Genomic DNA, 15,139 nt, shown 5'->3' with positions numbered 1-15,139 from the left:
ATGCTTAAATTCACTTGAAAAATTCCTATTAAAATTTTCATTAATTGAAATAAAATAAAATATATTATTCGAAGACTGAAACATAAAACGTAAACATAAAAACAAAAATTAGTTGCTTTGGCAAAATGTTGACGTTAAGGTACTAAACTTATTAAAAATAAAGCTGAAGTAAAATTTATTTTATTTTAGTGTTCATTTTAGTACTTAAAGTACTAAAGTTAATATAACTAAGTTACTAAAACTTAAATTAGAATGAAAACTATTTAAAAAAAATATTAATTAATACTATAATAGTATATAAATAATAGTAAAATAACACTGCTCGTAACAAATTTTTTTTTTGTTGCTTTTTATGTTTTTTTTCTTTTATTAGGAAATAGTATAGGATTTTAATGTCTGTGCAATTCTAGAAATCTAGAGCTACAGAATCCAAGAGCTACATGTTTTCTCAAACAAAAACCTTTTAAGTGCTGCACAAGTTATCACAGACCGAGACGTTAATGGAAAGCATCTGTTGCCTATTTTCTATTTATAGTGCCAAAATTCTGTTCCTTCATTGTGTGTTTATTGATCTAGGTTCTGCAGACTTGCACCAGATGTTCCCAACCCCTCCATCACTGGAGCAGCACATCATCATGGGCTATTCTCCTATAAACATGGGGAATACAGAGTCAGGGGCTGGCCTCTCTCTTCTGGATGGGGCCATCAGTGGGAACTTCAAGATGGAGGTGGAGGAGGGTTTCTGCAGCCCCAAACCCTCAGAGATTAAGGTAGTACTTAATTACTGCTGTGAATTCCCAGGACTATTTTCATGAAGAGGCATTTTGTGATGCAAGACTCTGTTTCTTTATTGTATTTTCAGGACTTCTCCTACGTGTTTAAGCAAGAGTCCTGCCAAGCGCTCATCGGCTGCTCCCTTTACGCTCCTCTGAAGATGCTGCCCAGCCATTGTCTGCTTCCCATCAAGCTTCCAGAAGAGTGTGTGTACCGGCCCAGCTGGACAGTCGGCAAACTGGAGATGCTGCAGCCGATGGCAGCCATGACCTTCCTCAACAAGGACAGGTACAACAGCCAAGAAATGAGGGATTTTTCTTCCTCCCTAGCAGATTTTAGTGTTTCACAGTGTAGATTGTTATTTTGTAACAAACAAACCTTTTCAATTCAAGCTTTCATCAGCTTGTTGGCATGTATGAAAGCCTTAAAGGATTTTAATTGATTGAATTACCTTCGGAGGATGCATATTGAGCAGGTGGTGGTTGAAGTAAGTGGGTCAGGTTTTTAACAAGCACATAGCACACTATTCTCTGCTGTTTGTGGTCCAAGCAGCTGCCAGCCCAAAATAGCAATTCAATATTAATGATAGTGCAGCCTTAATTGAGCAATGTGTCCAGAGCATTGATGCCAAGCACACTCAACTTTTAGAATGTGTACCTGCATCTGTTTTAATGCTGAGATATTTTTCTGCCACTTCTGAACACCTTATTCAAAACTAACAAAAACTATGCTATTGTGCAATAACTTATGAACTGTTCCCAAGGTGATTTTAGTGAATTTATGAAGTCCACTCCCACAGGTGAGTCCATTCCCAGCAGAGTAACCGCAGGTGTACTTTTCACTTAAACTGTAAGAGAAAGAGAAGACGTTGATTTAGTGGTTGTTGTTGTTTTAGTTATTTTTTCTCCAACGACTCTATAATACTTGTGAATTCTGTGGTTTGATGCAGATAAGTGGTGTGCAGTGTTTCAGAAATGGCATAGGATAGCATAGTGAATATGCACTGTTCAAACAAACATACCCAGAGGCCTCAGATAAGTTTCACAGCAAAGAAAATTATGAAAATTAGTAAAAGGTTTATTTTACATCTTAAAGCAACTAATCAAAATTCTGTCAGTAACTCTGTATTTACCTCTGTTTCTATTGGCCATTCAGAGCAGACAAACACTAAAGATTTTTTAAAATAAATGTATACTTTTATTCAGTAGAAATGCATTAAATTGATCAAAAGTAACAGTAAAGACATTTATGTTACAAAAGATAAATATAGATCTTTTGAACTTGAAAAATAAGTTTTCCCACCAAAATATTAAGCAGTACAACTATTTTCAACTTTGATAATAAGAAATGTTTCTTGGGCACCAGATCAGCCTATTAGAAAAATTTCTGAAGGATCATGTGACGCTTAAAACTAGGGATGCACCGAATTTTCGGCCACCGAAAATTATTGAAAATACGAGCCGAAAATATACTTATAATATATATGGCATGCGTGCCCTGCCCGGCAGTGTTCAGCGCGCAGGTTTCACTCTCCTCGTCACTGCGCGGTTTGATGCAACGCTCAATATTCTGCTCTATGAATGTGCTCGTCCACAAAACAAAACAGCAAAGTCCGCTCAAATAACACGCTGAATGGAAATTTCTATGTAGTATACTTGTTCATGTTTGCAGTAGCGCTACTGTGCTGTAACATGCTTTAGTACTGCTGTACTGGACAACGTTGGTAAAATGTTGCTACCCTCTCGTGATGCTATGCTCTGTTCATATGCTCTGATAATAATAGCTTTGTAGGACTATACATTATTTGGATAATTAGTAAAAAAAAAAACTTATGTCTGATCCTGTTACATAGAAGTGAATAAAAATAATATATTGATATTCAATATTAAGGTAACACTTTACAATAAGGTTCCATTAGTTAATGTATTTATTACAGTATTTATTAATCTTTCTTAATGTTAGTTAATGATAATACAATTGTTCATGTTAATTCAGAGTGCATGCAACTGTTGATTTTAATAATGCATTAGTAAATGTTGAAATTAACATTAAGATTAATAATGCTGAAGAACTATTGTTCATTCTTAGTTCATGTTAACTAATGAACCTTATTGTAAAGTGTTACTAATATTAATATAAATGCTGTCCAGTTTTGTTACTTTCAGTAAAAATGTGGTTATTTTATTGGCTTGTGTTTTTTTTAATTCAGTATTATTAAAAGTATTGAGTTAAATTAAAAGGTCTTGCAAAATGACTTTATAATATTTAATAAATAATCATTACAAAGCAGTTTCGGTTTTCGGCAAAGTGCATCCAGAATTTTTGGTTTCGGCCCAGAATTTTCATTTCGGTGCATTATGTTTTAATATATTATTTTATTTTAAGTTATTTTAATAATAATATTTCACAGTATTACTTTGCAGCCTTGGTGAGCATAAGAGACTTCTTTCAAAAACATTAAGAAAATGTTTCCAGCCCATACTTTTTGAATGTTATCTTGGGACACAATGCATCACACTAAAAAATCTTTCTTGTGCACATCCAAAGAGCCACTTTACTATACCTTCTTAATCCGTTTCTATTGGCTAGTCAGAGCAGACATAAGATGCTTTTATGCTTTAGAAGAGGCTTTTATGCTGAATCTTTACACAGATTTTGACAGTGAATCACTTTAAATAATTTAAACAGTGAATCAGGAATCGTTTGGGAATTGGATCATGTCTCCCTGAATTGAATTGATTTGAGGAGGTGACCTAAAGATTCCACTGTGTGACAAGCAGAAAGTAGCCAACTATGTTTTCCCCCATAATTTTAGACTATATATCTATTGTTTTATAATTTTAAACCAAACAGTCTTATTTCTGTCACATATTTGGCTTGAAATGTATGCTTGTGCTATTTATCATCAGAGTAAATGCCAGTTGGTTTGATATTTTAGCCACTATATGTGATTTCCTCTTCTTCAACAGTAACATCCCTAGTGTAGGAAGTGCAGTTGAGCAGGACCAGAGCTGCACCCCTCAGACACACAACACCTTTATGTCCAACAGCGCCCCGCCCAGCAATTGCGGCGCTGGCATCCTGCCCTCCCCTGCCACCCCTCGAATCTCCGCCCCAACGCCACGGACACCCCGGACCCCACGCACCCCCAGAGGCCCTGCCAGCGTCCAGGGCTCGCTGAAATACGAGAACTCCGACTTCTATTCTCCCGCCTCTACACCCTCCACCTGCCGGCCTTTAAATTCAGTGGAGCCGGCCACCGTGCCCTCCATCCCGGAAGCTCACAGCCTATACGTCACCCTCATCCTCGCCGAGTCGGTCATGAACCTCTTCAAGGACTGCAACTTTGACAGCTGTTGCATCTGCGTCTGCAACATGAACATTACGGGGGCAGATGTGGGCGTCTACATCAGCGATCCTAACATGGACTCGCAGTACTCAAGCATGGACCCCTGCTCTTGCGGTTTTAGTGCGGTCATGAACCGTCGCTATGGAAACGGGGCCGGCCTCTTTCTGGAGGATGAGCTGGACATCATGGGAAGGGGTTCAGATGCTGGACGGGAGACTGAGAAGCACTTTGAGGCTGCACACGCAGCCTCCCTTCAGATAGGAGCGGCCCTTAAAGGGCAGGTCCCGGATGATCTAATCCTCTTGCTGCAGGACCTGTGCACTAACCCCTTCTCCCCCATCATCAGGCCAGAACATCCCAGCACCAGTCTCAAGACCCCCATGCGCCTGGAGGAGAGGGACTATTACAGTGACTGCTACTTGGCACTGGAGCATGGCAGACAGTTCATGGACAACATGTCTGGGGGAAAAGTCGATGAGACGCTGGTCAAGAGCTCCTCTTTACACCACTGGGCCAAACGCAACGGTGAGAATTCCTCTTGTGATGTTAAATTTTTTTTTAGTTCTTTTATTTTTGCACTGCTCATTCAGTGCAAGGTTTTTAACAGTGGTTCAAAACCAAAAAGCCAGCTCCCACCAGGGGTCCACAAGATGACTAAAAATAGTTTAATACATTAGCAATATATTCAAATAATTTAACTCTAGTATGAATTTAAAATGCTTAATCAGCTTGTGAAAAGTGTTTTCTATGGTGGTTGGAGAGTAGAATTGAATAAAAAGGACTTGGAGTTGTTACATTGTGGGATTTTTTTAATTGTTCACTTTTTTTTTTTTTTTTTTGGTATTCATTAATTTGTTTATTAGGGAGCTGTTGCAATATTTTCTTTGAAATAACATGCATCAATTTACATCAAGTCCAGGAATGTATTAATCTTAATAGGATTCATTTTGATTTGATTTTGGAATCAAAGACCATCTCGAAAACCAGCTTAAAGTCACACTGAATTTAAAGTAGCGACAGATCATTTGTTCTGTATGTGTGATGTACATCCGAATGAAACAGATAATCGGAAAAGAAACAAATATAGGGCAGGATTTGGTTCAGTCCACTGGTTGTTGATTGGATGAAGGCAGACCAGAATGTGAGCTTGGCAGTCAATTGTAAGAAAAGGGCGAAATGATCCAGCATGTGTTACCAGAGCAATCTAGCTATGACTATTTGTTCACAAAAAGATCAGAATGCATTTAAAAAGTAGATTTGGTGAATTTTCATTTCATGCAGACCTGTAGCAAATTCTGCAAGTAACCTACAAAACCGCTTTCTCAAACAGGGCTCCAGACTGCGACCAAATAGTCACATTTTGCGACCATCTTTCCTGCTGGTGCGACTAATCTTTTTTTAGAGGTCGAACTGGCGTAGATGTATGTAAGCAAAACAGACAATTATCTTTTCTTGTAAAACTTGACAACAAGATTGCAAATTCGAAAGTGAAAGCACCCGAAACCCGGCTTATAGCAAAAGAGGAACTCCCGTTCACAAAATTCAAATCACAAATAATACTACTGATGAAAAAGATATATAACTATAAACTATGATATATAACTATAAATTATGATAAAAGTTCATCAGCATGCATTGATTAATCCCATATTTTGGCGCTAAAAAATTTATAAAAACTATTGCGACCAAATCATGAACTGAAAAGGTTAGTCGCAAAAGAGGGGAAGAATGAGTCTGGAGCCCTGCTCAAACTAAATGTGTTAAGCAGCGAATCTGTTTGAAGTCAAATCTGGTGTGTTTGTAAAACATTACTCTCTCTGTGTTCTTGCAGCTTTCGATACGAGCATGCTGTTCTCTCAGGATGTGCTGAGGATGCTGCTGTCACTGCAGCCCGTCCTGCAGGACACCATTCAGAAGAAGAGGTCTATGCGCTCTTGGGGAGTCCAGGGCCCCCTCACCTGGCAGCAGTTCCACAAGATGGCTGGCAGGGGATCGTACGGTAGGCATAACTCAACTGACACCATCCTCTGCATCGTTTATAAATGATACAGGCACATTTACACAACTCTTTTCTCTCAGGCACAGATGAATCTCCAGAGCCCCTCCCCATTCCCACCTTACTGGTAGGTTACGAGTATGACTATGTGGTGCTGTCTCCTTTTGCTCTGCCATACTGGGAGAAGCTTCTGTTGGACCCGTACAGCTCTCAGCAGGATATCGAATATATGGTGGTGTGTCCCGACAACGAAGCCCTGCTTAATGGAGCCAAAACTTTCTTCAGAGACTTGACCGCTGTATATGAGGTTAGAACTAATAATATATATTGTGTCCAACTTTATCCTCATTTGAATTGTACACTTGCATAAAACTATTATATACTATATAGGAAATCTCAACTGCCTAATTTATTTCATTGCAAAATATATATATATATATATATGTGTGTGTGTGATTGCCCGGCTTTTTATATGAAGTTGAATATCTATTATGTATCTATTATATCTATTTTCTGCATTTGTACAGCACTCATGTAAAAAAAAAAAAATATATATATATATATATATATTTATTTATTTATTTATTTAGCAAGTCTCAACCACCTGATTTTGCTTTGTTGTAAAATTAAACAACTATATTATCGCCCAGCTCTTTATATGAAGTTGGATATATAAGTATTTCCAACTCTATCCACATACAGTATACCTGTGTAGGGTGAAATGTAGATATAAATCTAATCTGCTGAATGTGACTAGGCATAAAGATGTTATATTAAGATGTTATGAACATTTCATGCTTTTCTGTAAAGCTGCTTTTGTAAAAAGCTCTATACAAATAAAATTGACTTGACGGTTTATTGTTGTTCGACAGTCCTGTCGGCTTGGTCAGCACAAGCCCATCGCTAAGTCTCATGCTGATGGCATTGTGACAGTGAGTGATACTGGAGCCAAACCTTTCACGGATCAGACTCTCACTGACTGGCTCTCAAAAACCATAAACGGCAGCAGCGAGGCGTTTAACAAACTCAAACTCTACGCACAAGTGTGCTGTCACGACTTGGGTATGTGCAGAAGCAAATTAAAAGTTCTTCGATGTTGTGCGGACAAAGTAAATCTAACAGTCTTATAATATTTCTTATCTCTTTAGCATCCATTCTGGCATCCCAGCCGTTGGACAGCGCACTGCTTTCCCAGCAAAACCCGACCAGCTCTACACACACTTCCAGCTCTGGTAGCCCCATAACAGCCGCTCAGAACGCCACCCCATCTACCAACAGCACCTCCAACACTAACACCACTACCACCACATCCACCCCTTCTTCCTCTTCCTCCTGCTCTCAGGGCATAGGCACCATGCCATCTTCCAAGCCCAATTCACTGCCTCCTTTTGGAGGCTTGCAGTCCAGCCAGCCAACTCAGAGTGCAGGGACTCTGGGTGACGGCACGTCGGACACCAGCCAACCTCAGGTCCAGTCTGAGCCCGCAGAGAGGTACCATCTTTCACATCCAAACAATCTTGTTACTGATTCTCTCAGATGTGATCTCTGATCCGTGATTTATCTGTGTGTCAGCACAATGGAGAGAGAGAAGGTGGGGGTGCCGACTGATGGAGACTCCCACGCTGTCACCTATCCTCCTGCAATAGTGATCTACATCGTAAACCCATTCAGCTATGAGGAGACAGGCCAAGGCAGCAATTCTAGCGTGTGGACGATGGGTCTTCTTCGCTGTTATCTAGAGATGCTTCAGTCTCTTCCTCCTCACATCAGGAATGCTGTATATGTCCAAGTAAGAATCCATCTGATCCGTGCTTTCTGATTGAAACGTCACGTTGCTTGGATCTAAACAGCCAGTGTTTTTTTTCTGCCAGATTATACCCAGCCAGTACTTGCTGCAGCCGGTCTGGAGTGAGGAGCGCCATATATACGCACAGCACCTGAAGTCTCTGGCTTTCTCAGTTTACACTCAGTGCAGACGGCGTCTGCCAACCTCCACTAATGTCAAAACGCTAACAGGCTTCGGCCCCGGCCTGGCCATTGACACTGCACTACAGAGCAAAGAGGTACTCCTAATAATTGCCAATATATTAGGCAAAGGTTTTTCAATTTCAAATGAAATACATTTCAATACAGATTTACCAATTTTTTTCATTATTTCTAAAACTGCAATGGAGTTCTATAAGGTCTGTGGAAATATTCAGAGGAAAAATATTACTGTTAATAATAGATGTTTTCATTTATTCATCTATTTTGTAGATTTTTTATAAATTTTTATATATTATCATTAGGGCTGTCAACGTTAACGCATGCGATTCATTTTACAATCCTTAAAGCGTTAAAATAATTTAATGCAATTAATGCAAAATTACTGAAGCACAATTTCTATTTTAACCCTTTAACCCAATTTGGCTTCTCTGCTTGTGATCAGATCATTTTAAGCCGCTAAACTCCGGGAAAGTTTTCAGTTCAATGATCCAGAAAGTGAATGCATTCAAACAATCCGTCCAAAACAGCACTAATATAAAGGAAACCAGGCTGATTACATCAGAGATTGCAGAGAGAACAGAGACTCGTGTTTCACTTTTAAACACAAGCTCTGTCATATTCTGTGTTTGTCTCTGAAAAGTGCGAGCCCTCACACGTTCGGTATCGCAACTTGACTTCTCTAAAATGTAAAAAAGCTCTTCACTGTACAAGTGCAACATACTATACAATTCAGATTTTTTTTTTTTATAGCTTATAGGGGCTCGTTGTATCATTTGGTTCTTTGGTGTCCTTTTCAAGTTCTTTTGGAGTCCCTTTTTGAAAGACATCTACAATTATCTTGAAAAAAGTTTGCAGAAAATACAGATTTTTCAGAATCATGAGAGAACAGAGACTCGTGTTTCACTTTTAAACACAAGCTCTGTCATATTCTGTGTTTGTCTCTGAAAAGTGCGAGCCCTCACACGTTCGGTATCGCAACTTGACTTCTCTAAAATGTAAAAAAGCTCTTCACTGTACAAGTGCAACATACTATACAATTCAGATTTTTTTTTTTTATAGCTTATAGGGGCTCGTTGTATCATTTGGTTCTTTGGTGTCCTTTTCAAGTTCTTTTGGAGTCCCTTTTTGAAAGACATCTACATTTATCTTGAAAAAAGTTTGCAGAAAATACAGATTTTTCAGAATCACCCTTCAATCTTTTGGTTTACTTTGCTGGATATAGCAAATTATGACCAAATAAAAATTTGATACAAAGTATATGGTCTATGCTTAATTTCATGAAGTGTGCGATTAATCACAGAAAAAGGGTGTGATTAATTAGATAAAAATTTTTACTCTTCTGACAGCCCTAATTATAATTAAATGTTGTTATAAACAAATGTTACATTATAAATATATTTACAGTCACTTTTGATAAATTTTAATGTCTTGTTGAATAAAAACCACAGTTGGTGGTTGCCATTGACTTCCATAGTAGGAAAAAAAAATACTATGGAAGTCAGTGGCAACCACCAACTGTTTGATTACCAGCAATCTTCAACATATCTTCTTTTATGTTTGACATAAGAAAGCAACTCATACATGTTTGGAACGACATGAGGGTGAGTAAATGATGACAGAATTTTCATTTTTGGGTGAACTATCCCTTTAATTTTAATCGTTCTTACCCTAAACTTTTTGAATGGTAGGCATACCATGTTTCCCACGCAAATGGCTGCAATATAACAAAGAGTGAAAAATTGAAGGGGGTCTGAATACTTTCCCACTGTATATTAAAGGGATAGCTCACCCAAAAATGAAAAATACCCCATAATTTACTCATCGTTAAGCCATCCTAGGTGTATATGACTTTCTTCTTTCAGACGAATACAATCTAAAAACAAAGTTATTTTTAAAAATGTCCTTGCTTTTCCAAGCTTTATAATGACAGTGAATGGTGGTCAACATTTTGAAGCAAAATAAAGTGCATCCATCCATAATGAAAAGTACTCCACACCGCTCCGGGGAGTTAATAAAGGCCTTCTAAAGCGAATCAATGCATTAAGAAAAATATCCATATTTAAAACTTTATTAACTGTAATCTCTAGCTTCCACTAACTGTTGTATGCGCATTCACTAGAGAGTGCCGTTCCAGCGTATGATGTAGGACGTCATTGCCATTATAAAGCTTGGAAGAGCCAGGACATTTTTTAATATAACTCAGATTGAATTCGTCTGAAATAAGAAAGCCATATACACCTAGGATGGCTTGAGGGTGAGTAAACAATCCCTTTAAGAAGCAAAAACTCTTTTCAACATTGATAATAATAAAAGATGTGTCTTGAGCTTTTAACCAGAAGTGTATAGCTGCCTTTACGCTTTAAAATGGGGTGTTTCACAAAGGGAACATCTTATTTTGGGGTCTGTGGCATCAAAAAAGAAAAAATAAGGCAGGAAATTCAACCTGAGACACAAATAATTTTCCAGGAACAACTGCCATTTTGCAGTTTTCATACATAGAAAAATATTGAGAAATAGAACTGTGTATATATCATAATATTGACCTCTTGGTCCTTGTCCTCCTCAGAGACCCGAGTGTTTACATCTCTACGCACCACCGTTCATCCTGGCACCAGTGAAGGACAAGCAGAAAGAGCTGGGTGAGACTTTTGGAGAGGCTTCCCAGAAATACAATGTGCTGTTTGTGGCCTACTGCCTGTCACATGACCAGAGGTGGCTCCTGGCTTCATGCACAGACCAGTACGGAGAGCTGCTGGAAACCTGCGTCATCAGCATTGACGTACCCAACCGGTGAGCACTCAAGAGTTGGTCTTTGATTGGCTTAATTTGCTCAAGCCCAGGCCTCTGTTTGTGACGGGTGTTTGTGTTTTCGCACACAGAGCTCGGAGGAAAAAGGGCTCTGCACGACGGCAGGGCCTTCAGAAGCTTTGGGAATGGTGCCTGGGTCTCGTACAGATGACCTCACTTCCTTGGCGCATTGTGATTGGCCGGCTCGGAAGGATAGGTCATGGGGAATTACGTGGTAGGTTTTGCAATTATTCAAATCGTTTGGCATCATGTGCCCTTTGCTTTTGATCTAACTGCTGTTTTTGCTCCAATCAGATTGGAGCATTATGTTGAGTAGGCGAAACTTGCAGTCTCTCAGCAGACGACTGAAGGAAATGTGCAGGATGTGCGGCATCTCTGCTGCAGACAGTCCCAGCATCCTCAGTACCTGTCTAGTCGCCATGGAACCACAGGCATCCTTTGTCATCATGCCAGGTAATTAATGTGGCGCTTTCACACAGAGCGGTTGTTCTGCATTTGGCTGTACTTTGTCTTTGTTTACTGTATCCATTCAGACCTTTAGAAACTAATGGTGAATATTTGAATAAAGTTCATGATTTCCTTCCCTTTTCTTTCTCTCCATAGACTCCGTGTCCACGGGCTCCGTGTTTGGCCGCAGCACGACCCTGAACATGCAGTCCCAGTTAAACACTCCTCAGGACACCTCCTGCACTCACATCCTCGTGTTCCCCACTTCTGCCGGCCTCCAGGCCTTCAATCCCAACAACGGTCAGACACTTTCACATCTACCCCACCGAACACTTATTGTGTTTATAACAGGCTAATATAAGTTCTCATTGTGTTTGCAGATGTCACAGATGGAATGGGCGGCATGGATGGGATCTTAGACCTGCTGTCAGAGAATGACCTGGTTGATCCTGATCTCATTAACATCTTACCCAACTCTCCCACCACCTCCCCGGTACAGTCGCCAGGCTCACATTACCACCACGGAGGAGACGGCAGCAAGGTAAACTGATTTGCTCTGTCCTTTTGAAGAATTTCTACATACAATAGCAGTCAAGAAGTCTCTTATGCTCAATAAGGCTGCATTTATTTGTTAAAAGGGTAATATTGTGAAATATTGTTACAATTTCTTATTACATTTATTTAAATATATTTTAGAATGTAATTTATTCCTGTGACGTGAAGCTGAATTTTCAGCATCATTACTCCCGTCTTCAGTTTCACATGATTCTGATCATTCTAAACAATTTCTTATTTTTGTCAGTATTGATAACGGTTTTGCTGCTTAATATTTTTTGAGGAAACACTTTTTTGATGAATAGAAAGTTTAAAAGAGCAGCGTTTATTTGAAATAGAAATATTTCAAATACATTTATATTTAAAAATAAATTTCAATTTCTAGCATATTTGGTTAAGTTTATTTTATTTTCTTTTTTTAAATGGTGTGCTTAATATCTCGTATATCACAATATCAGGAATCTAAGTTTAGGAGTAATGAGAAATTATTTTGAATTTTATCAATACTTTTACATAACTGTATTAAGTGGTTGAAATAATTTGTCAAATCTGTGAATTCACCCTCTCACTGTCTCTCTCCCCGTCCTCAGGGCCAGAGCACAGACAGGATGGAGTCTCATGACGAGTCTCCCAACATCCTCCAGCAGCCCATGGCTCTGGGCTACTTTGTGTCGACGGCTAAATCTGGCCCACTGCCTGACTGGTTCTGGTCCTCCTGCCCACAGGCAAAGAACCAATGTCCTCTCTTCCTGAAGGTAAGCTGTTCAGTAAATGTAATAATCAATTCACTACAGAGATACATTACAGCTTTATTGTCCAAATCATGTTTCACAATCTAATCTATTTAACAGAGCTGCAAAGGTGTAGTATAATGAATGTTTCTGTCTTCCTGTCAGGCTTCTCTGCACCTTAATGTTTCATCAGTGCAGTCAGATGAGTTGCTGCACAGTAAACACACTCACCCTCTGGACTCCAGCCATACCTCAGATGTGCTCAGGTATCCGCTTGGACCCCTTACAGCCACTCTTCCCTATATCCTATGTCTCTAATATATTTCTGTACATTTATAAAAAATTTCCCACATGGTGTAATCCTCATTTTTCATACTTGTTGGAGCTTTGATAATTCGAGATTACAAGGATCGCAATTGATTTATGAACCATCCCAGACTGGATTTGATTTATGAATAAATTGGCTTTCAAAAAATTATTTATTTTAAAGGCATCAAACACCAGTTCTTTAAAGATATAGTTCACCCACAGTCATCATTTACTCGCCCTCATGTTGTTTCAAACCCACAAGACTTTCACTCATTTAAAAAACACAAATGAAGATATTTTTGATGAAACCTACGATTTCAGTCCCTTCATTAAAAATTTCATTCCACCAAAATGTTGCTGCTTAAAAAATTTTTCATAAAGACATTAAAGAAGTCCATATGAATCAAGCAGTTAATCCAAGTCTTCTGAGAAGACATGAACATGACATTCTAAGGAGATATAACATATTTTCAGCGTTTTAATTGATATGTTAATATAACTACATTTAAATAGTTTTAAGATGTATTGGGGCCCCTCTGGAAGTTTGTAGAGGCCCCGTGTTGAGAACCTTCATGAAAATATGAAGTTAATGCATTTATTCAAATGTCTTAGAATCAGCTCAATTAAATAGATGCAAATGGTAAATAATAGCATTATGCTATGGTTTTTTGTTTGAGTGAAGAAATCCTATAACTGACCAAAATACATCTCATTAAGTTTGTTTGTTTGTGGTAAAACTGTGGAATCCAAATGGATGGGAAGTTTATATGCAATTCAGATACATAAATCTTAAATTTATGCCTAAATATTTTTTGTTTTAAAAATGAGAGCAAGTTTGGAATGACATGAAGATGTGTGGGAACTTTTTAGATGAACTATCCACTTTTTCAAATATATACATATATATATTAATAATAATTATAATAATAATGGATTTCTCACACATTTTGTCTTTATGCAGATTTGTGCTGGAACAGTACAACGCCCTGTCATGGCTGACCTGTGACGCAGCGACTCAGGACCGGCGCTCTTGTCTGCCCGTGCACTTTGTTGTGCTCAACCAAATGTACAACTTTATAATGAACATGCTCTAACAAACGAGGGGTTCTGCGCAACTGTTGCCATGATTTCTCACAACAGACCACGCAGAGACACAGCATCACTGCACTGCCGCTGTGGACACGGCTGGGCAAACCAACTTCAATCAGACAGCGCACTTACGGCAATGCCAGGCTGCCCAGTTCATGCCAAGTGTCCATCTCACAACAACTGGAGGAAAAGGAACTAGTCCATCTCAGTGGACTCAAGTCCTGATAATGGCCTGAAAGTGCAGTTTGGGTCAGGTTTTATCCAGTTGAAATGCCTGCATATATCTTATTTATTGTATGTTTTTAAATGTGTAATTTCTTAATCTTTTATATTATATAAAGACGGGAAGCTGCATATTGCCTTCCTAAATTAATTGAAAATGGTTTGTCATGTATGTAATTGTCTTAATTACAGAACCGACAAGGGAATTTGTTGTAGGTTGCTTTTAGAGGAATATTTAGAGAAATATTTTCTCCACAATTTTTACTGTCACGGTGTACAGCTGAAGTATACAGGAGCTCATGTTCTTACCTTTGTGTGGTGGGGACTTTAAGATAGGCTGTAGCTACAGAATTCCTGTACAGCAATTTAATGTGTTCAAATAAGAGGACAAGAGGATTATATATTTTATATCACAAATTTAGAGAATTGTGTGTATATAAATGTGTAAATACAATTGTGTGCCGCTATGGATGGTGCAGCCAATGTTTTAGGAATAAAGTGTGTAAAACCTGAAACCTGTGGTCGTCATTGCACATCCTGCTTGATTTTGAACAAATATCTTGGGTTTCTAAGGAAAAAATGAGACACCATATTGCAGGAGGTTTCATCATACTCTCCAGGTATGATAAGCCCTCGCGGGAGAAACTGCTGTGTATTTATTCTGCTCAAATCCCTGTGAAATGACAAGGTGCTATTCTCATCAGGCCTGTTTGTGTGTCCTGGCGACTGGTTGTGCATATGCGCTCGTTTCCTGATGGAGCAGAACCAGAGGCTGAGCTGTGAATGTGTTGTGTTAATATAACTGTTCATTGAGATACTGGGCACTGCATCACTCTCTATATTTTCGTCACTACTTTTGACATAATGGTTATG

At 38.7% G+C, this 15,139-nt stretch overlaps 1 protein-coding gene across 1 annotated transcript in view; it reads left to right on the top strand.

The window, feature by feature from the left end:
* The window catches only part of med13b (mediator complex subunit 13b), a 40,631-nt gene extending 25,850 nt beyond the window's left edge, over positions 1–14,781 (top strand). Inside the window, exons 14-30 of the mRNA XM_016288656.1 lie at positions 577–770; positions 863–1,062; positions 3,744–4,648; positions 5,955–6,122; positions 6,203–6,426; positions 6,992–7,181; positions 7,268–7,610; positions 7,692–7,908; positions 7,991–8,182; positions 10,672–10,895; positions 10,985–11,127; positions 11,208–11,366; positions 11,517–11,660; positions 11,741–11,901; positions 12,506–12,670; positions 12,812–12,912; positions 13,917–14,781. Coding sequence (XP_016144142.1) covers positions 577–770; positions 863–1,062; positions 3,744–4,648; positions 5,955–6,122; positions 6,203–6,426; positions 6,992–7,181; positions 7,268–7,610; positions 7,692–7,908; positions 7,991–8,182; positions 10,672–10,895; positions 10,985–11,127; positions 11,208–11,366; positions 11,517–11,660; positions 11,741–11,901; positions 12,506–12,670; positions 12,812–12,912; positions 13,917–14,049 — 3,863 coding nt within the window. The 3' untranslated portion in view covers positions 14,050–14,781. The remainder of the gene's footprint in view (positions 1–576; positions 771–862; positions 1,063–3,743; positions 4,649–5,954; positions 6,123–6,202; positions 6,427–6,991; positions 7,182–7,267; positions 7,611–7,691; positions 7,909–7,990; positions 8,183–10,671; positions 10,896–10,984; positions 11,128–11,207; positions 11,367–11,516; positions 11,661–11,740; positions 11,902–12,505; positions 12,671–12,811; positions 12,913–13,916) is intronic.
* The last annotated feature ends 358 nt before the right edge of the window (positions 14,782–15,139 follow it).

This window comes from Sinocyclocheilus grahami, unplaced genomic scaffold, assembly GCF_001515645.1.
Source record: "Sinocyclocheilus grahami isolate Dianchi unplaced genomic scaffold, SAMN03320097.WGS_v1.1 scaffold233.1, whole genome shotgun sequence".
In the NCBI taxonomy this organism is placed as follows: domain Eukaryota; kingdom Metazoa; phylum Chordata; class Actinopteri; order Cypriniformes; family Cyprinidae; genus Sinocyclocheilus; species Sinocyclocheilus grahami.
Note: the sequence above shows the minus strand (reverse complement) of the source record. Positions and strands in the feature narration are given on the sequence as shown.